At 35.0% G+C, this 21,737-nt stretch overlaps 3 protein-coding genes across 6 annotated transcripts; 2 read left to right on the top strand and 1 right to left on the bottom strand.

The window, feature by feature from the left end:
• Positions 1 to 1,581: 1,581 nt before the first annotated feature.
• Positions 1,582 to 6,324, top strand: LOC144840889 (uncharacterized). 2 transcript variants are annotated; one of them, XM_078696970.1, is made up of 5 exons: positions 1,582 to 1,752; positions 4,194 to 4,478; positions 4,906 to 5,136; positions 5,380 to 5,439; positions 5,589 to 6,324. In XM_078696970.1, the coding sequence occupies exons 1-5, from the start codon at positions 1,683 to 1,685 to the stop codon at positions 5,615 to 5,617; spliced, it is 675 nt and encodes a 224-aa protein (XP_078553096.1). In that variant the 5' UTR covers positions 1,582 to 1,682; the 3' UTR covers positions 5,618 to 6,324. The 2 variants fall into 2 exon arrangements, with proteins under 2 accessions (XP_078553096.1, XP_078553095.1); XM_078696969.1 differs by lacking the exon at positions 1,582 to 1,752 and adding an exon at positions 2,959 to 3,876.
• Positions 6,325 to 6,344: 20 nt separating this feature from the next.
• On the bottom strand, positions 6,345 to 11,918 carry LOC144840879 (COP9 signalosome complex subunit 3-like). The gene is made up of 13 exons (XM_078696954.1): positions 11,845 to 11,918; positions 11,437 to 11,566; positions 11,224 to 11,342; positions 10,323 to 10,465; positions 10,015 to 10,095; positions 9,706 to 9,810; positions 9,296 to 9,436; positions 9,096 to 9,197; positions 8,723 to 8,794; positions 8,322 to 8,408; positions 7,915 to 8,028; positions 7,572 to 7,652; positions 6,345 to 7,347 (listed from the first exon to the last, which is right to left on the bottom strand). Exons 1-13 carry the CDS (start codon positions 11,897 to 11,899, stop codon positions 7,291 to 7,293), a joined length of 1,287 nt encoding a protein of 428 aa, XP_078553080.1. The 5' UTR covers positions 11,900 to 11,918; the 3' UTR covers positions 6,345 to 7,290.
• Positions 11,919 to 11,954: 36 nt separating this feature from the next.
• Positions 11,955 to 21,676, top strand: LOC144840859 (uncharacterized). 3 transcript variants are annotated; one of them, XM_078696916.1, is made up of 28 exons: positions 11,955 to 12,050; positions 12,339 to 12,369; positions 12,570 to 12,614; positions 12,793 to 12,844; positions 13,200 to 13,248; positions 13,398 to 13,448; positions 13,807 to 14,158; positions 14,460 to 14,774; positions 14,866 to 15,036; positions 15,115 to 15,229; positions 15,315 to 15,674; positions 15,764 to 15,838; positions 16,111 to 16,208; positions 16,298 to 16,722; positions 16,863 to 17,003; positions 17,131 to 17,253; positions 17,523 to 17,623; positions 17,776 to 17,982; positions 18,240 to 18,347; positions 18,471 to 18,610; positions 18,773 to 18,891; positions 19,242 to 19,364; positions 19,458 to 19,601; positions 19,758 to 19,976; positions 20,267 to 20,404; positions 20,735 to 20,837; positions 20,940 to 21,124; positions 21,261 to 21,676. In XM_078696916.1, the coding sequence occupies exons 1-28, from the start codon at positions 12,048 to 12,050 to the stop codon at positions 21,336 to 21,338; spliced, it is 4,071 nt and encodes a 1,356-aa protein (XP_078553042.1). In that variant the 5' UTR covers positions 11,955 to 12,047; the 3' UTR covers positions 21,339 to 21,676. The 3 variants fall into 3 exon arrangements, with proteins under 3 accessions (XP_078553042.1, XP_078553041.1, XP_078553043.1); XM_078696915.1 differs by having other exon boundaries at positions 16,111 to 16,211; XM_078696917.1 differs by lacking the exon at positions 12,570 to 12,614 and having other exon boundaries at positions 12,018 to 12,050; positions 16,111 to 16,211.
• The last annotated feature ends 61 nt before the right edge of the window (positions 21,677 to 21,737 follow it).

Genomic DNA, 21,737 nt, shown 5'->3' with positions numbered 1-21,737 from the left:
TGTGTATTTATTATAAGAAAATGTATTGCCCGTATTGTGGCATGTAAAACATGATATGCCTATATTAATTGTTAGGATGGGACCCAAATTAAAAATGTCCCTATATTATCTTTGACAATAGACATCATTTTAATGGTTATCTCTCGTTGCAGACATTAAGAGGGCACAGGTGTTTATTCTCACCTGTAAAGGCAGCTGCAAAGAGGTGATATCAAAGGTATTACGTCAGTGGCGGCGATAGGTGACCACCAGTTTGGGATAAGGGCGTGTGCCGTTATTGACACAGGATATTTTCGTTGACAAACATAAGATTACATTACAGACAGATGTTTATTCTGTGCTTTAAAACCCACATATTATTCAATGCTTCGATATGCGCCATGGAAAGTATAGTCTGGGTTCCGACGGAGTTTTGTTTTAATATTAGTAAATAAGATAAATATTTTGGCACATATGGCGTTTCATACGTATACTACTTGAGCTTAGATACTCGGACAAAAATCGAAATAAAAACAAATAAATAAAAAAAAAGACAATGAAAACAGACTTGCAGCAAGTCTATGGAAAGTATTGTGTGAGAATATTTTGATTTGATGACGATCCTTAAGGCCTATCTGAGAAATTTTGTTTTATTAAATTCTGGGAGTCCACAGGCCTAATAACTTAATTCAGCTAAATATGTTTGTTAATTGCTATAAAGTATCATCTAAGCAGGGAGGTATAAAAACCTCCTTCTGATATCTAAACCTAACTAAATGGAAGCTAGTTCCCCGCATGCTTTTTATTAACAATAGGCCTCCCCTGTCATCCATACTTTTGTTCACATCACAGCATTAGAAAGCTATTGGACACGGCTGACGTGATTCGCCACACGAGACCCATTCTTACGAAACAATAAACTAAACAAACTTAACTCTGTTGTTGCCATGCGACAGTACGCCTTGATAACAACTTTCAATAGTGTTAACAATAACAACTTCCGGGTTGTTGATCCAATGGCATTAATGCGTGGATAGCATGGAGCCTATATGTTTCACATGAATTACGAGTCGCTTGTATGATTGTATGTAATGTAAACATTCATGTCATTCATTTAGGCCTCCTTCAAGTCTCTATTATTTATAGCGGTACAATTTTCTAATTGATTGTCGGCTCTAGGCTAATCTGAGGTAAGTTCAAATCATAGTAGAGGCCTAAACGTATATATAACGTATAAGTTCCTATATACTGTGTAGGCATACAACGTGGGTGGTACTGTAGGTAAAGAAAGTTTATAGACTTATCTATTACATAAAATCTGCATAGGCCTAGCCTATCTTATCAATCAGAACAACAAATACAATTCTATATGTATTAACTTATCTATTATAACATTATCTCGTTGTATATATCGTGCGATACATACAAATATGTTATGAAACATAGGCTTAATTGATGAATGTTCCTCAACTCATACGAAGACTAAAAGTAAGAGTGTGAAAAGGCCTATACGAGAAAAACATATATTTATTGAACTACGTACTATAATGATCGAATTTGGCAATATCTAACCTAACATGTTTAACACATTCTATTTTGAAGGAGGGATGTTGATGTGGATGATGCCGGAGGAATTGATGTTGTTTGAATAGGCTTCCTACCATTTGTATTACATTATTGTCAGTGTGAATGAATGAAATAAAATGACGATTCTCGATATGGGACTACTTTTGGAACACTACACATCGACTATGCCTGTTTACAAAGTCAAAGGTAAGAAATAAAATGGCTATTTGTTGGTTCCTACTCTTTCCACATTTTAGATGATCCGTCACTTGTGATTGGTCAACAATTAACTGCGTTTCGTGTACGCCCTTGAGTGGGTGGGAACCAATCGTTATCATAGCTGAGATAAAACAAAATAACTAATAAATTATAATAAATAAATTATTTTGCGTCATAAAGTTTTGGAACTGGAAAAATTACTTCAAATTTAAACCTTTTTTTAAAAAAAACCAACTGTATTATATACCGTTTCATGTCCCTCCATTGAAAATGTACGGTAAATGACCCGTTGGTTGTGGAAGCCTCTTAACAAACGATTACATTACAACGCAACATTCATTACGGATTAATGCCGATGAGTAAATGAGTATAGGCCTACAACATGGCGGCTGATTATTAAAAATTATGTAAAACAAAATGAGTAATCTAAAAAACACAATATACTGTACTAACTACCGACCCTTGGTAACGTGTTATCGAATTATGCTGCATAACAACGAACGTAATAGTTTCAAAGACTGACCTACCTGCGAAACTATTTACACAACAGTTGGTTCCCACTATCCGAACTTTCGCTTGTGATTGACCAACTCACCTGCGTTGCGCTTACGTCTTTGCGTTGCGTCCTTAAAGTGGGAACCAGGCTTTATGGTCTTAAATCCTACTGACCTTCGATCGACAACTATCTATATAGGCTCTCATAAGATCAATGTCGTGGAGTTACTGATGCACAATAATGTGTCACATAAAAAGAACATGGGGTACCTATTTTATTTACGGCTAGAACACAAGGGGCAACAAGGTTAAACGCTGTCTAGAAACCAAAGAAGTCAACATCGACGCGGGAGGCACAAATGTCGCTAAGGACCAACGATTACGAGTCCCGCTAGCCTACAATTTAGGATGAAATGTCCATGAACCTGGGCCTAAACAAATCATCAAGGAGGCAAAAAGCAGCAAAAACTACTGAAAAAAGAAATATACATACTCCACAATTTATATAATCAATAAAGTATGATCTGCAAAAAATCAATGCAGCCTATGTAAAGTGGCCCGGTGACGAGGACATTTTGTTATTTCTACACCATGTATACAGAATAGGCCCTGAATATAATCAATACAATTTAATAGGCTTTAATAAGATTTGTCTTCCACAAATCCGACAGTAGCGAATTTCAACAATGGACACAGCAGTCGATTAAAATACAGACAATTATAGGTACCAGGGCTCACAACAATGAACTACTTCTCGACTATCGATCTGTGAATATCAACATCACGTACCTCACCTTAGTCACGTATATACACACACCTGTTAACATGAGACTGTCGCAAAGGTGCGTTAACTCATGACGTCACGCCGGTTAGATGTTACGTTTATCCAGGAAATTACAGTGATTTTCAAGAGGAGTTAATGAAGCATTTATATCAGATGTTTTTATTACATTAAGCGGCGAACGATTATTTTCAAAAGTCGAACATTAGTACGCAAACTAGACTAAAGTCCGTCTGCTTTCGTTCAAGGGTCGTCTGCTCATTCGACAAAATATACTGTAGTCTGCTCTCTCGTCAAAAGGTAGTCTGCTAACTCGTTGGTCAAAAGATAGTCTGCTCTCTCGTCAAAAGATAGTCTGCTTTCTCGTCAAAAGATAGTCTGCTCTCTCGTCAAAAGATAGTCTGCTAACTCGTTGGTCAAAATATAGTTTGCTCTCTCGTCAAAAGATAGTCTGCTCTCTCGTCAAAAGATAGTCTGCTACTCGTTAAAAGATAGTCTGCTAACTTTCTAAGATAACCAAACTCCGGTGTTGTTGCGAAAATCGTGTTCTGCTTGAATTAGGCTGTTGACTTCAGAAGTTGGATTTTGATTTTTCTTTCGTAATAGTTTCTTAATTGAAAATCTGGAGCGGTGTCCATACAGAACGTACATCGATAGAACTTTTAAACTTATGTAAAAATAAAGACCTACAAGAAGTATGTCTCCAAAATCGGATAATTCTACAAGGAAAGCTAAACCGAAATCGGCCGACGATTCTGTAACACCAGCACTAAGTATGTATACGTATAATGTTGAAGACAAAACAGAAGACAAAGAGAATGATGCCAACACCGAAGGTAAACCATACTATAATGCTCTAAAAGCTTTCGAATTCCTCGATTGATTTAAATATTTGTCATGTGTGTATATTTCTCTCTGTCCTCTAAAGCTTGGTTCCCACTAACCTCAATGCAAGCTCAACGTCATTGGGCAAGTTGTTTACGCTGTGTCCTAGTGTACGTTGGTTCCTACCCACCAAACTTAGCGCTAACTAGGCACATGAAATAAACTTACCCGGGTAAATAACTAAACCATAACTAGTCCTGTGTGTCCCACTTATTACAACAAATATGCAAGCACCGTTATAAAACTTATTAATTCTATTTTCTTGTAGTTATTGAAGAATGCAGACAATTGCTACAGAACCACAAAGTACCTCTCGTAGGCAATGTTCTACCGAACGAAATGCTAAGATATCTTCAGCTTAACATGGTCTTTGACAGCGACACCGCTCAACGAATTCGACGAGGTGGAAAAGGCGTCGCAGCAGAGACAAACCAGTTAATAATAATGGAACTTCTAACGCGAGGACATCGGGAGTTTGATGTTTACTGTAACGGACTGATTGCTATGAACTTGAACTTATTGGCGGATTTACTCCAGCAAAAACATTTTTCAAGTAAGTACGGGTTGACTTGTTCTAATTCGGATAACCCGGGTGGAAGAATAATTAGTAAAATACTGAAATATTGTAAGATAAGGAGATCTTGTTAAGCCTAGGTATATGGAGTATATTTGTGTTGGCTATTATACACTAGACCTATAACCATAATGCACAGGGGCTCTTTCTGAGAATGCGTCGAGATGTTTTTACAAACTATCATATGGAAATTTGATATGTCCACTTGTGCTTGTAGTTTACCAACGACGGTGCTCATTTGTCTGTGGCGGCGCTTAGCGAAATAAATAGTATTTAATATAAACATGTAGAGGGTATGTATAAAATAAAAAATCATTATTGAGAAACAAGATAAATACAACTAAACCAGAATATATTCGACATCAATAATCATGCTTTTTCGTTTTCGCTTCTACTTTAACCACAGAAAATATGCATATACTTGAACCAGCGTCCAAGATGTTAGGACATCACTGGAAACGACTGGCAATCGAACTAGGGGTCGCTAGACACGTACCAAAGATTGAGGCAAAGTATGTTAGAATTCGGGAACAGGCGTTATATTGCCTTCTTCTATGGGAACAAACGGCAGGGGCACAGGCGACTGGAAGGAGACTAATCGACGCAATAGAAGCGTGTGATATGAAACGAACGGCAGGTAAGTAATTAGTTTAACATTTATAGTTATATATTGCAAAATATATATGAAATAAATTGATCTACGGTAGCCCATGATAATAATAATAACAACAGATAAAAGGTCGGTTCAGTCAAACTCCATAGGACTTTCGGCTGATGGATTAGAATAAAGTGTTAAACTCCCCTCCCTTGAAATGGAGGAGTCCGCGAAAGGTTCATGTGCTTAAAATAATACAGCACTGTACCTCTTTCTTTTTTATAGCTCATGTAAGAAAAGTTGTGGATCCAAAAAGTGGAAAGAAGAAGAAAAAAGGAAAGAAATGTAAGTATATAAATAAAATTCGGACAATTAAATAGGATATTTTAACAAAGTATGTTTTATCCATTTCTGTCTTAAATAAATCATTGGAAAAGTAAATAAAATTATTTGTTTTTTTATTTTAATTTGTATAATTTCCTTCCTTTTCACAGCTGGTAAAAAGAAAGCGAAGAAGAAGTAGAAGAACACAGTGCAATATACTAAATACAAATTGTCTTCTGTTTTATGTGGGTATAAATGTGATTGCGTTAAGGTGTTATTAACTATACAGTTTAAAATTAATCATTGCATTTCTGACTCAAATTAACTTGTATATAATGTTGATGGGTTTGTACAAAGCTTAGAGAACTATGCACTAGAGTTGGATTGTAAACATCAAAAATTGAAACGCCTGCTGGTGGCGCTCGAAAATAAAACAACACAGAAGAAACAATAAACAAATCAGGACTTGGGAGGAAAGCCTACAGAAGCACTGAAGTTTGACAAAATATTGAGAAATATAAGTTTGCATACACTCAGCAATCTATGACACAGAACATTTGATTTAAGTGCTGCATAGTCTAGTAACTGTATTATATTGGTTCGTTTTGTGAATAAAGGTTGCAGGTGGCTGATTGAATTAAACATTAGTAGTAATGAGTTCATTCTTATAACATCAAAGTAGTGACCGGCAACAGAAATCATTACATTTCAGAATGGTAGACGGACTATGCATTCATTCCGGAAATCTTGTTTGAAAATCTCTTATTAATATGAATGGTAGATTATTATGCAGAAATCTTGACGAGTTCTCAATTTCCAAAATATGAAATCACAATATATCTGAATGAAGAAGAAAGCACAATCTGCCCAAGTAAAGGCAGATAGCGTATGGATACCTAAGTAAAAAAACTACTAATTCAAAAAAATTGTTGAAAGAATTCAAATATTTATTTCTTTTTGGTTGTTTATCATTTTGTTGTTGACTACAATATAAAGAATACAGACAACCGATAAATAATATATATTTAGTTTTTGTTAAAAAAATGTTTGTAAATAAATGTACGCAAAGTTGAATTTAAAACCAATTGCTACAGAAAATTGCCACTCAAAAGCTAGAATAACACGCTGAACTAAATCAATAGTGTAATGTTTAAGTTTTTCACCACTACATACAATGCTCGTTTTTAACTTATTTTGTTAAAATCTTCCATTTTGCTAGCCCGAATTAACAATCCAAACCTATGACTCGTTAATATCATCTAGGCTAGCCCCTGGGCACATAACAGAATAGATTTGAATAGCGATGAGTGGTTTTCATTGGACATTGTATGTGGAGAGCAAGTATTAAATCATGCGCTGACATATTGATACATGTCTTGTTAAACATAACAATGAAAACATTGGCTCTTTACAAACTTATACTCAAATATTAATGCTGTACAGATGGTGTGTTTGATTGCAAGCTAGGCTCATCATTAAAGCACCAATTAATGTACTAGCAGTGCGATCGGTAATTCCTTATTAAAAATAAATTTAACCATAAAGGTGTGATCATCATCCGTTTTGAGGTTTATCATCATCTTTGTTGATGCTGGTTCGTGAGCGCAAAATAAGTCCAACATTCGATTGTAATAAGCGCTATTTAAATGCTATAGCTAAAACTTATAATTAAAGAGTTAGGACTTAAAATAGCTGTCCTAGTTTAGGTGACATGTGTCAAAGGTTACAGACTGTGTGAAAAACACTATCTGTTGCTTAGTTCATCAAATATCACCCTCAATGCTCAAAAACACTTGTAGTTTAAAGCCTTATGTTGTACTGATAAATAGGCCTATTAACATAATTATACATTAACAATAATTTGACCTGACCTCACTTACTACCAGCCACTAAAGAAGGCATATCGTCATCTTCCCGGATTCCCATACTCTGTAAGAAATAAGAAAGGAAATGAAAGAAAAATTAAATTCAACTTAACTAACAGCTATGACATAAATGCACATTTTTGCAAAATAAGTTGAGGAAATGACAGTAACTAAAAGAAACTGAAAACTCTGAACCGTGATTAGTTTGGTATATATTGGTATATTAGTTATTGGTATAATATCACAGCAACAATGAATCAGATAACAGTATAACATAGGGTAACATACCTTTTGTACAAACTGTGGGTTCTTGGTGATTTCTTGTTCCATCTCTTTCAGTTTAGTGTCAAGTTGAATGCACTTTCTCATCTTATGAAAAAATAACAATTAATTAATAACACAATATCTATAAAATATGCAATACACACTCTGTTTATTAAGGCCATTGAAATGTGTTTATTTATTTAATTGACAACCTGTTATTTTTATTCAATTTGAATAGTATATAGTAGAACACCTCTGTTAGGACACCTACTAAGGGGACACTTTCTTGTAAAAGAAACAAGGGGACAGTGCCGTAGACAACTTTATCATGTTAATAGGAGAAATTGAATCTATCAATAATACCAACCTCTTCATCCATAAGCATCAGCATTTTTGGATTGTCATATTTCTCTGGATTATCTTTAAATCGTACCATTCCGTCTTTTTTGTTGATAGCTGCAAATATATCACCATCATCAATCTGTAGGCATTAATAAAAACAAATATTAAAATACTACCATACTTATAAATATAAGTTAACTATGAGATTTACAGAATACAAAAAAGATATGAATGAGACCAAAGATATGGTATACAATGAAACGATATGAAGTCGTCAAGCGGTTAAGGCAAACCATAGCCATACAATCGGCACAGGTTCAAGGCACTCATCGACCACTGTTTTGGAGGTATAACAAGTCTTCTCGGATAAGTCCCAGGTTATTCTTCCATTTACATGGTGAAACTGAAAATTAAGACCAATTACCGACTCACCATATCAAGGACATATTTCTCAGCTTCTTGAGCACTTGATAGGTGACATCTTCTAGCAATGTCACTTAATGACAAAGTGAGAAACGTCTGTAAAATACAGAGAAACGCTCAAAAGATACAAAGAGAAGTATGTTTATCAATTATAATTATAACAATTGTGTAAAGCTCTGTCTACACTATTAAACTTTATTTGACAAAAATTGTGATGTGCCCATATATAGACACAATGATGTTATATCACTACCATATTTGGGCACATCACACATTTTTTTTTTCAAAGTAGGTTGATAGTGTAGACAGAGTTTAAGCTAAATAAATTTTAAATTATTGTATTATAATACAGTGTGTAAATTATACAGTGGGGATGAAGCAAAGATGTTTCTATTTTGTGCACACTGTACCTTAGTTAATCTCTGGATGTTCTTCCTGTACATGGAGGCTACTACCTGCTTTACTAAACCAATATTTTGATCCTAAAAAAAAGCACAAACTTTTATACAAAACTCATTGTAATATTAGTATAACTTACAAAGTTTGTCTCGTTTTAGCAATGAAACTGTCTGCCCACCAAGCAAAAGTTATATTTCAGTTTTGCCGTTTCATATTATTCATAATTATTATGTTATTATTAATTATTTATGTTTGTTTATGAATGATGTTATTTTGATTGATAGATCAAACATGGTGTAGAAAAGACACTTGAACATAAAAGAATATTATTTCGATGACACATAATTTAGTTAAATACATTGAAACTAAAAATAAAGAGCATACGTTTGTGAACTGTTCTGTGTGCTTAGCCACCACTGTCTGTACGTCCGCTGGATTCATACTAGAATATGAATTGGCCAAGTCATGATATGCCTGACTTAATGGCTGAAAGAGATAACAAAACAATCAAGTAAAACATCTTAACAAATATATATTCACAACACCTGATGCATATTTGAGTAATGGCATGGTCTTCAACTCACCTTAATAAATCTATTCACAACACCTGATGTGTATTTCGGTAACATCAACATCTTTCCATGGTGTATGAGACACACCAGGATATACTTTTTGTAAGCTTCTAACATAATGTGACTGACAGCCATTGCTGGAACTGTAATAGCCTACAAAAAGAGAATTTAACAAAATGATAGGTAATAGTCCCTGTGTAACCATTAACAAACTAAAAGAAAAAACATGCGTTATTCTTGAAATGGGTGCATTTCATAGAATGTCCTTACTTGCATATTAATAATTGAATGAGGCACTTGTTCAAAACATTTAAAAGTGTATAGCATGGCATAAATGTAGTTCTGGAGTACACCAGCAGTGAAGTCAACTGAATCTAAAGTATCCGTCAATGACGGCCATGTGTTTTTAGAAGAATACTCACCACTTCAAAAAAATAACAAGATCGACTCCAGTTTTTGACAGCTGTGTAGATCATACCACCATAGTAATAATAACATAGAAAATAGCTAACATCACTCTGACCACCCTGCAAAAATTAAAGTTGATAAAATTAAAATAAAGTTGATGAAATTAATTAAAAATCCACAGTAGCAATAGTACAAAGACATTAATTGAAAACTGTGTGAGTGAAAAAAGAATGAACTCGTACTCTTCTGCTTGGAATAGCATGCAGAGGCACTACACCATTACACCATAATGATTTGTTTTAATACAATTAATTGATTATTACCCTGATTTCTTTGCTGACATCTGTAATATCCACATCCAACAGAGCGAGGGCAGGCTTCATACATTTTGAAGCAAGACATAACTGAAATGAAAAATACATAGATATATAATGTATAAATAATGTATAAATATTGAGTTAATTTAAAATAAAAAAAAGGACAAATATATTAAATTATAAATAATTTAAAAAAATAAATTATCTCAATTAAAAATATAGATATTATTAAGAGGTCTACTAAGAAGGGGTGCCACCACTAAATCCCTATCTCTTGACTGTAAGTTCAATAATAAAAGGGGTTACTGTCCTACCTGGCATATGTCTGCATGAATGGATGTGAGTTGAGTTTCATGCATCTGTATCTTGGTAACAGCTTTGACTAGAAGGTCAATACCCCTAAGGGGCTGCTTGTGTTCTATTAACATTGTTGTGAACTGGTGGGCTAGGTTTGCATCTGAAAATAATATGTAAATACTTAATTAATACAAAAACAATAATTGTATTCATATGCAAAAGAATTATTTAATATTATTCTCTAATTAATTGAAACTTTTAATGAGCTTCCTAAATTGTCCTCTTTTCTTTTACATTCAGTTGTTAGCCACAGTAATTTTACTTCTTATTAATGTTTCCAGACGCGGATCTAGGATTTTTTTAAACAGGAGAGCTGCAATGCTAATATACAAGATAAAGTGTCAAAAATAGATATAAAAAGTCTTCTTCATCTTCTTCAATTTTAAGGAGCAAACTTCATAGTTGAAGGCTACTGCTCCACTAAGGGTCCCATTGTGACATCGGCAGCCAACTACGGCGCCAATTTGTCTGTCCACGACAGTGTGTGTGTATGAATGAACTAGTACACCGGGGTAACCCCCTACTCGTCTCGAAAGATGTACTAGGTTCTTTAAAGTGCACATGAGCCAGATGTACACTGGACCTACGGTTTATAGTCCTTATCCGAGAAGACTTGTTCTACCACCAGAACCATGGAGCGAGTGAGCCTCGAACCCTTGCCAATATTATGGCTATGGATTTCGGTTCCACTGTCTTAACCGCTCGGCCACACTCACTCGCACTGAAGTAGTTCACTTCATATAATTTCAGCTGTCACTAGTGGGGACAGTGTGACTCTATCGCTTCTCCCAGGATCCGCCCATGGTTTCTGTGGATTAATTGTGGTATATATGCCTTTTTTAATGTATCCCTCCTTACATGTTTCTACTGCAAAACGAATTTGTTCTCCGTTACACATCGAAAGAAAGAGTTGCGTTTGCGATACAAGTGTCTCAAAATCATTTGTTGGGGACACCGGTTGTGAGTACTTTGCATATCTGAAAAACAAATGAAATATAAATATTAATGGTGAATGGTTAGGGAATAAAAGACTAAAAACATAGTATATTGTAGGCCTAGGCCTATACTTACAAAATAGCCAATACACCGAGGGAATGCAATTGAGGGTCAAGTGTACCCAACACTGTGTCCAAACTGCTCACATTCTTCTTCAGTAAATCAAGATTCTTGTTGAGTTCTTCACATAGTTGGCTGTAATTCCCTGTAAAAATAATTGTTTTACACTGGTGTAACAAATAACTATAATAGGACGAAATGACTCGAAAAATCTGGGTACTCACTCGGAGCATGTTTCTTCTGACATTGTGCTTAACTTAAGTCGATCAAGACAGAGAGGTTAGGCCTAACCCAACTGAGGACATAGGCTAGCTCTTGTTTATTTTGTCTATATATTTATAACTAACATAAATGTACCATGACTAATAACTGCTCAGTCAATTTATAAGTATATTTTGTAATTTAAAGTAGAAAATAACTCACCGTCAGCACTTAAACTGACAACGGAATTCACAAAACCCTCCAACTGGGACGCCATGCTGAATTTTGGAACTGAGACTTCCGTCAAAAGAGGGCGTATTTTGTTTGTTTACATTTTAATTTAAAAATAAAATAAAAAGAACTTGAACGTTTGCTATATTAATTAGGTTATTACGTAAAATGTAGATAGCGTTATAGTAGTTTGTATGGTAAGATCTCATTTAATATATTTGAACAGTTTTAAAGTGTTATGTTATTGGTCTTATTAACGATTCTTTCACATAATAAAATGTTAGGCCGGGCGTGAACAAAATAAAGGCGAAACCAGGCCGAGAGGGACAGGGTTGTAGTGAGTTTGATCGTCGTGATTGTACTTGTCTTAGAAGGCCTAGGCCTAGACCTACCTCTAATATTTAAAACCGTACTATAGCTTTATTTGCATTAATGATATATATATATATACAAATATCAAACTGATCGTATGTAATTTTTTACAGGCTAGAAGTGGAAGAAGAAAAAACCAGGGTGGTGAGTTTTTTGTAGACTGAAGTTGAACTCAAGTTACAAAATAAAATTAGCCCATGTTGGGCTTATTTTTTGAAAGAATGCAGCAGACCTTTTTTCCATTCAAAATTAATTTTATTTCATTAATTTTAAACAATTTTACTTTGTGTTTTATTTTTTTTTTTTTTATCAATTAATTTGATTAGAGTAAGTTTTCTTTTTAGCTTCTCTGGATGATGATTTAACTGGTTTACTTGGAGATGATGATGGTTAGTTTTTAAGTAAATTTGCAACAAAGACAACATGAGTAGAAATAAATTAAATACTATTATTCACAAAGAATTGATTCTGTAACTCCGAAATAAGGACACACCGTACTCGTAGTCAAGTCTGAAAATGTTGCCTCACAAAAAAAAATCAATATAACATTTTTTCATCCTTTTTTAGATGATTTCTTCAGTAGTGGAGGAAAGCAAACGCAAAGCAAATCAGGAACCTTGTTAGTATATTAAAATAAAAGTTTTTTGTAATATTATCTCTACTTCTGTTTTTAGTTAATTTCTTAAGTGTAACTCAAATTTACAATTCAGGCCAATTTTGACGATAATGTGACAAATTTGCTAACAAATTACCTGATAGATTGAAATGAAAAAACTGAAGAATGGAAAAATGGTGTCATAAGAAATAAAAAATTTGTTTCTCAAAGGACTTGAACCAGGAAGTTTGTAAGTCATCTGTACCACCAAGCTGTCAAATATCCACACTCAATATTTGCAGCTAAACTTTAAATGACTCCTGTCATAATATTCATGTAATATATTTTATCAAGTACAATTTTCTTTCTATTTTTCTAGACCTGATGAAGATTTCTATAGCAACCTGGCCGCAGATGTTGATATAACAGTAAGTGTCTATATGTAAATAGTACAAAAAAACTAACTGAGATTTATTATGCACGCTGACAAACATACCACTTTTAAAGTCAAAAGTGACATATACAAACAAGCATGCCATGATGGTATTTGTAAATATTTATTTTTTTATTCTAATAGGAGTCTGATGTATCGGAGGCAGATGTCGCTCAGGTGGCTAAGAGTCTAGCGGTAAGTGGCTTAAGAGGAATTGTGTGGTGCAACAACATAATTTAATAGTTAACCCTATTCTAGACACCTAATAAAGAATCTATTGTTTAACAGCAATTAGGGCCTAAAATTATTGAAATTAAGTGTTGAACTTAACCTAATGTCAAATCCCACCTTTCTAATTTTCACTTTTATCATTAATCTTTTGTAACATTTTCTGTAGATTGTTCTGCGCTTAGAGGCTCCCTGCCTATTATACTATATGAAATTGAACTTTATTATTATTACTAATGTCCTATCAGAAGGGATCTGTGTATGGTAGCTACAGCTATAGTAGAATATGTTTTATTTTTTCCATAAAAGTATATATGTGTTACAGGGTATGGACGGAATGGATGATAGCCTTTTTGGCAACAGTTTAAAGAAAACCAAATCACCAAGGGACCGAAACAAATCCAAGGGTCTAGGAGAGACATACACCAAGGAGCAGAAGCCAGGGACTCCCCAGACACCAGACTTGAACGATACATTCACAATCGATAGAAGTAGCCTAGATGTTGGTAGACCTACTACTAGTCGAGGGAGACGAGGAAGAGAGCCATTAAAGAATGATGTTGAAACCTCTGGGGATACTGGTGCAGATGTTCTGAAACTTGATGATGACTCACCACGAAAGACTGAATCCAGACCTGCAAGAAAAAAATATGAACCTAAGAAATATGACTTTGGAGGTTTGTATAGTTAGCAATTTACCTGAATATACAAATATATTCAATACTGTTAACAATTATTTATTTTATAATTTTTTAACGTATTCATTTAAAAAAAAATGAATATGTTAAGAAATGAATGCATTATGGAATGAATGTGTTAAGAAATGAATACGCTGAGAAATGTATATGTTGAAAAATGAATATCTTAAAATATGAAAATGTTAAGAAATGAATATGCTAGGAAATGAATACGCTAAGAAATGAATATGTTAAGATATGAATGTGTTAAGATAAAAACAAATATTTGTTTTGTTTACAGACTTTGATGAAGATGATCCTCTAGCAGGTCTTCTCTCGGATGAAGATGATAACCTAAAACCCAAAAAAAAGACACAACCTAAAACGCAGCCAGTGAAACAAGCAGAACCAACAGAGGTTAAACAACAAGGAAAGAAAATAGCAAGTGTCGAAGAACCGAAGCCAGCAACTGAAATCATATCAGATAGCCCAAGTCCTAGGCCAAGTCCTAGACCAAGCTCTAGTCAGCGAGTTAGAGCCAAACCTCAGGTAGACATTGATTTTGATGATGATGGTGATGTTTTGGACACCCTTGGATTTGACAGTACACCCAGAGGTAAGCATGTAAGATTTGGATAGATTTTAAACAAAGGTGAAGTATTAAATGCTAAAAATACATTAATGTTTTAATACATTAATTTCTTCAGAAAAAGTTTCAAGAACCGATGACTCTGACAACAAAGAGAAGGCTGCTGCCAAGTCAAAGGTCAATGATTTATTTGGAGCTAGTTCTGCTAAGAAGCTGCTTGAGAAACCACCAGCATCCTCGCAGAAGAAAGAGTTTATTTTAGACAAGAAATACACAAAGAAAGAACCAGGTATGGCTTTGTTTGTTTCTATTGTTACTTGCTTAGGATAAAATTACTCTTGTATTGATGATAATTTTTTTATTTTAGAGCCAAAAGTCGTGAAAGAGGAGGACTTTTTATTTGGTTCGTACATGCCTTCAGCTGTTGGTGAAGTTGTCACTGGTCGGCCAGAATCTGCTCCACCTGGACGCCGCTCTGTGAGGTAGGTACACTCAAATCCACTGTGAACTCTGCTATCATCCGATAGTAAATATCTTTTTAAAGTTAAATTGTCTTGTATTTGCTAGATTTTCAGATGATGAGCTTCCTAGCAAGTCAGCGTCATTGGGTCGTCCTAGAGGGCGTGCTCACCTCAAAGCAACACTAGATGCTGATTCGCCAAGAAGCAAATCAGCTGAGCCAACAAGTAGAGTCAGCTTTCCAGAAACTAAGAAACAAACGGCAACATCAAACAATGATGATGATTGGTTGGATTTTGCAATATCAAAAAAGCGTGACCAATCAAGGTTAGAAGCTGAGAAGGAGCAAAAGACAGAAGAGAGACAATCATTGGCTAAAGTTCAACCAAGAAATGAGGTTAAGACACCAACATCACAAGCAGACTACCTAGGCCTTGGTGCAGACATTGATCCAGATGAACTCCTAGGGTAAGGAGGGAAAGTATCACATACAACATACTTGAATTGTCATCTGTTTTACATGATAAAACCTAATATAATTTCTATTTCATTCTTAGTCCACAGAAATCTCGAACCAAAAGTGCAACACCAGACACTTCGCTATTCACACCACCTGCTACCAGGGATACTACGTAAGCAAATTCGTACATTCTTTATTTCCCTACAATTTATTCATTAAATGGTCCATATATTTTATGTTTTCGTCTATACATTTTCTGTGTGTCAGTCAGTTTGGCAATTTGAGAATTCATTGACACCATAAGAAAAAGATTTTAGATTTTAATGATACTAATCAAGATATAATATGTAGTTTAAATAGTTAGTTATTTCCAGACTTACGTATTACATAAAAAACAATAGGGAAAGATACGACTACAGCATCTTGTTTTAATTTGATATTCAGGTCACCATTCCCATGGGATTCTACTTCACCCAGAAGGTCAGATCAGAGGTCAGTTGAATCAAGAAATTCCAGTTACCAACAGCAGCCCAACCAAGCAAGTTGTAAGTAAAACATGAAATCAATACATATGAGCATTAGTACATAACACAATTGAGTTTCAAAATTAAATGCCCTATATTTCTATCAGTTGATTTCGATGATGATGATGACGTGGATGATGATGAGCAACCGTTGCAAACGAGCCTTTTCAGTCAACAGATAGAACAGATCAAGAGAATGGAGGAAGAGGAAGAAAGAGAAAGAGAACAACAAAAGATGGATAGTAAAACAAAGGAAAGAAATCAACAAACAGCAACACCTACAAAACGACAACCTTCTTGGAGGCAAGAATTAAAACAAAAGCAAGAATTAGCAAAACTACAGTCTGATCCACAGCAGTTCCAAAAACCATCTACAACCCCTCTGCAAAATAGAGATGATGCAGTGGCAGCGCATGTTAAACAAGCTTCTATCTTGCCATCTACACCATCTCCAATGAATGACATGCATTTGAAACAGATGGAGTATCAACAGAAGATGGAACAGATGTCTCAGACTTTAAAAAGACAGCAGGTAAGCCAGATTTACCCATTCATTTTTTAACCAAAATATACTACTCAAATTATTTTTAGGAAGTTGAATGATATTGGAAACAGAACTGTACATGTAATATTTTCCAATACTTACTATAACATCATTTGTTTTAATACTAGGAGGAACAACAAAGGCAGTGGGTTGAGCAACAAGAACAGCAGATGAGAATGGTACAAGAACAGCAACAAGAAGCTATGGAAAGGCAACTTAAACAGCAGGAGGAACAACTAAAGGTTCAACAGCAGATGATGTCATCAAGGGTAAATAAGCAATTATTATGTGTACTACCATTCTCCACTCTGTACCTTCATGACGTCATATTTCCATTCATGCTTAGCCTTCCCTTTCAACTTTAAATACAGTACTTTTTTGTTGCTTTTATTTTAGATGACATCGCCAATGGGATCAATTCCTCTGATCGGAGGATTGTCTTCTATGTCACCAGCATTCCAAGCTGCACCATCATCACAACTAGAAATATCACTCGGCCTAGCAACCCTTGAAGGAAAAGTAAGAAACACATTCACTGTCATCAACAAGTACACATGTATTACTGGTCATTGTTGAAGGCTAGGACTCGGATATAAATCTAGAGAAATAATCCTACTTTTCGCCATAGGCCTATCATGAATCAGTAAATTATATTGTGTACCAAATATGTCCTTTTTTGTATCAATTTAACAGCTAAAGAGGAAATTGTATGTTGTGCACTAAATTATGCACGCTAAAAAACACACAATTATATTGAATTTTTTCACTATAAATCGCACTTTTTTCAGGTTCAAACTCTTGATATGGAGAAGAAGCACTTGCAGAATTTACTGGAGAACACTCGTCAGAGAAGGCAGGAAGAATTGCAAGCTGTAGAGGACTCACACAAGTAAGGTTCAGAATGTGATTCAGTATAAACTACATCAAAATACTATTAGAATGTGATTAAAATATACAATAAAATACTATTATCCATCACAGATAAAGGTCATGTGTAAGAAAACACTTTCATGACATACGTATATGTTTTTATGCTTTTAGAAGCCATATATCTTTGTTGGAAGACATGTCACGGAGGAAGGAAGAGCAACTGAAGAAAGAGATGGAACACCAAGCACTGCAGCAGATGTCAAGACTCAAGTCAGAAGATGAGGAGAAGACGGAGATCAGACAGACCTACCACAAGAAGATGATGCAACTGGAGAAAGAAAGAGAACAGGAGATTAACAACCTGAAGTCACTTCACAGGTCTGCTATGAACATTTTGGTTCAACAGCAGAACATTTTTTAAAAAGCAAAAGTTTTTAAAATTAAAAAAAAAACTTTGTGTTTAAATGTCTTTATGGCCTAGGTTGATTCCCACCACTGTTCTTTGCTTTTTGGCAGAAATAAACCACCTTTGTACAACATGTCTAAGAAAATCCACTGCATAGGTTATCCTTCCTTGATATATTACATAATGAGGTCATTTCAACCCGATTAAACAATTTGTTGTTTGGTTGCAGGAGATTGTTTGAAGAACTGAAGACTGACCACAAGAAAGAAATTGATAGATTAAAACAAGTGCATGAACAAGAGAAAGACGCCATCAACATGGCTCAGTCACATTCAAAGTAGGTTCCACAATATGTTACGACATCGGTAAGCCGTCTTGTCTTGAGAATAATGCTCTCAGACAGAAAGAAATATTATTGCCAAATACATTTCCTTAAAATACAATTTCATTTTTTGTTTAGGTCAATCCAGGCAGTTCTTGACCGTGTTCATGCCAACACGTCTGACCTGAGTAGTCTACAGGTCAAGCTGGAGGGCAAACATCTAACCCACTTAGACGAGAAGGAAATTGAGATAAGACACAAGGACCAACAATTAAAAAGTAAAATTTTTCAAAAAAATTAGATTGTTTGCATTATCTGAAATATATTAATTAAAACCTCCATTATAGGCATAGACCTTAACAAATTTGAACTCTTATTTATCCATCTCTTTATTTATCCAGGGTAAATTTATAATTGCAATTTAATTTCCCAACTTTTAGTTCTAGAGGATCGACTTAACAGACAGAAGGATGACATGGAGGATGAAAGAATGCGTCTGCAGGAGCTGATTGGTCGTTTAGAGGCCCACATCAGACAGCAGGCTAAGGAGTTGGAACAGGTAACATTGGACTATTCCTTTTCTAGGCTCAGATATTTGTTTATACTTACAATAACATACTCACTTTTTGAACATAAAATGAATAAGCGTATCACTCATAGAAGCCTTTGTCTTGCCTGTGTGATCACCTCCGTTCGTTTTTCCATTGTGCTCAATAATAATCAATGTTGTCACAATTTGGTGAGATCTTTCACATCTGAAGGTCAATAAATGGGTAATTTGTGGTTCCTGTTAATGCCTGCTGCCCTCCATTGTAAATTTATCTTTGACCAGATGTTTTTGCTCCACTAAAAAAGTAAAATTTAGTAAGTAACACTGTATAAAATGTTGTTTCTGTTTTATTATTTTAGGAGAAATGGAAGGTAAAACAAGAACAAACAAAGTTGGATAGTCTCAGAATATCGATGGAAGAAGAGAACAAGTTAACAGCCGAAAGAACAGCAATGGATAGAGTAGACATTCAGAAATCAAAGGTACAGTAGATATCAAGTATTTGAATGTAAATCTATCCCAACTAGTTTTTCCTGCCTGTATGATCACTTCCTTTTCTTTCCTCACGTTTTTAGGATGCATTACTAGCCGAGCAGAAAGCCATTATGCAGCAGCTATTTGAAGAGAGGAAGGGCCTAGCAGCTGAGCGGGCCCAGATGGCTGCTGCACAGAGGGTTATTTTAGATAGAGAGACTAGAGATCACTCCAGAACACTGCAGGTAAGCACTATACATATAGCTAAACAATCATAAGTAAGCTGGAGTGTCAAAATTTTAAAGTTCTGCTTTAGCTCCATGGATAGTAAAAGAGAAACAAAATCATTTAGGTAAAAAAAGTGCATTTTCATATTTAACTTTTTTCTTTATAAATAACAGGAAGATGCGGAGAGGGAGGGCACCATTCAAGGGATCGCAGAAGAGAAGGCAGCGATGTCAATGAAGGTCAACATTCTGAAGCAAGACCACGAAAGACTGATGCAAGAGAAGCAGCAACTAAGCATGCTAAGAGAACAAGTGGAAGATGAGAAAGCAACTTTAAAGGAACTAGCTGAAACGCTTAAGAGAAGATCCGAGGATATTCAACAAACAGTATTGGTACATATGGCTACATTTTGGCTACATAAATATCTGCAGTATTTTGAGATGAGTCATATTACACAGTTTTTGGCGCAATCATTCAACGAATTCTGCCATCTTTTATACTCTTTTGTTAACTCTTCTATTTACTTTTTTAGTTGATGGTAATTTTTAGAAATAAAGTTCTCGACATACTAGGGTTTTTCAGTAATATTTCCGCATGTGCTCACATTGTTTGCAAAGTGGGCGGTGCTTGCGTGTTGCATGTTGGTATATACAGTTGTTTCATTAAAAATCACTTTTTGTAGGATGCTGCAAGGGTTAGAGACGAAGGAGAGTCTGCATTATATGCAGCAAGGACCATCGAGGCTGAGGAGGATGACAGATTAATGGCCATACAAGACCAGATTAAAGTACTAAGAGCTTCAGAAAGACAGATTGCTCAGGTTTAAATATGTTTACTTACTTTGCCCAAAACGTTTGAATCTCAACCTAAAACATGAAAACAACAAAACCAGCTAAAATTACTATTGCTAATGCCATATATTGTTCATATAATTGAGGTATCCCTACTAACCATGAAAGAAACTGGAGTAAAAGGCGAATTACAGGCTGGATCTCAGTTGAGATATAGTAGCTCAGTAGACAAAAACGTGTAACCATGAATAAGTATACATCCAGTGAGTAAAGCTTAAAAAAACACTATTCTTGATAAGTATAGCTTATAAACATGTACTTGTTATTATTTTATTATATTATATTTATTATTTTAAAAGGAGAGGCTTCAGCTGGTTTCAGAACGCAAGTCGTTGGAGGATACGAAACATTCCATTACATGTGTGCGTTGTGGAGGTCCAGCCAGGGTACCTGTAACACAAGGTATAGATATCATTCATTCTAACAGAATAAGACAATCTAATAAGAAAATATCTAAACCTCCCAGCTATATTATGTGTAAATGTGACAATCTTTTTTCCCCAGCCTTTAACACTCTGAATCACAGTCTAGGCCGTAACACTCCTCATCAGCTACAGGCAGCAACCCCTGTGAACCTGGCTGCAACATTGGGCTCAACAGCTGGCCTAGAAGAAAAGGCCTTGGAAGTGATCCTAGCACAGGCAGAGAAAGACCATTCACTGAGAATGTGGAAGAAAGCTGCTGAAAAGGTGGGCAATATTATTGTCAAATAAATGAAAACTTACCTCAAGTTTGGTGATGATATGTTTGTCATTAGATCCTTACTCAAATTGAACTATAAAAAAGCATTTAATTAAATCAATTAAAATTTGTTGTATTTTCCAGGACAAAGAATATCTTGAAGAAGAAAGTTTATTTCTAGAGAGTTTAAAGAGGCCACCGTCATCTCTACATGTATCATGACAGCACATACCTACATGAAGTTTAGGTATTTTGCGCTTTTACGGCACCCTCTCTTGTTTTTTGTAACATCATTGGTCTAACTGTGTGCCTAAGGTATCCTAGGGGAAAGGGTGGATGCCTGGTTTCTCATTAAAATAATTTTCCCTTTGACATCTCTATTTAAAACCTCAGGCCAGTTACCCAAGGTGGATGGTCTAGACCAGTAATGGTTTAATCTTATACGTATGCAGATTAAATGTACCTTGCCATTTCAAACCATTTTTTATAGTTTTATAATTTAATTCCTTTGTAAAGTGAATTTTATGTATTGCAATAAATGTATTAAATCGTTAAATCAATATGTTTATATGTTTGATTTGCATCTATGATTGTTTATTCTGCCAAGAAAAATCTATTTAC

This window comes from Antedon bifida, chromosome 4 (assembly GCF_963402885.1).
Source record: "Antedon bifida chromosome 4, ecAntBifi1.1, whole genome shotgun sequence".
Taxonomy (NCBI): Eukaryota; Metazoa; Echinodermata; class Crinoidea; order Comatulida; family Antedonidae; genus Antedon; species Antedon bifida.
This window is presented reverse-complemented; position numbering and strand designations above follow the sequence as displayed.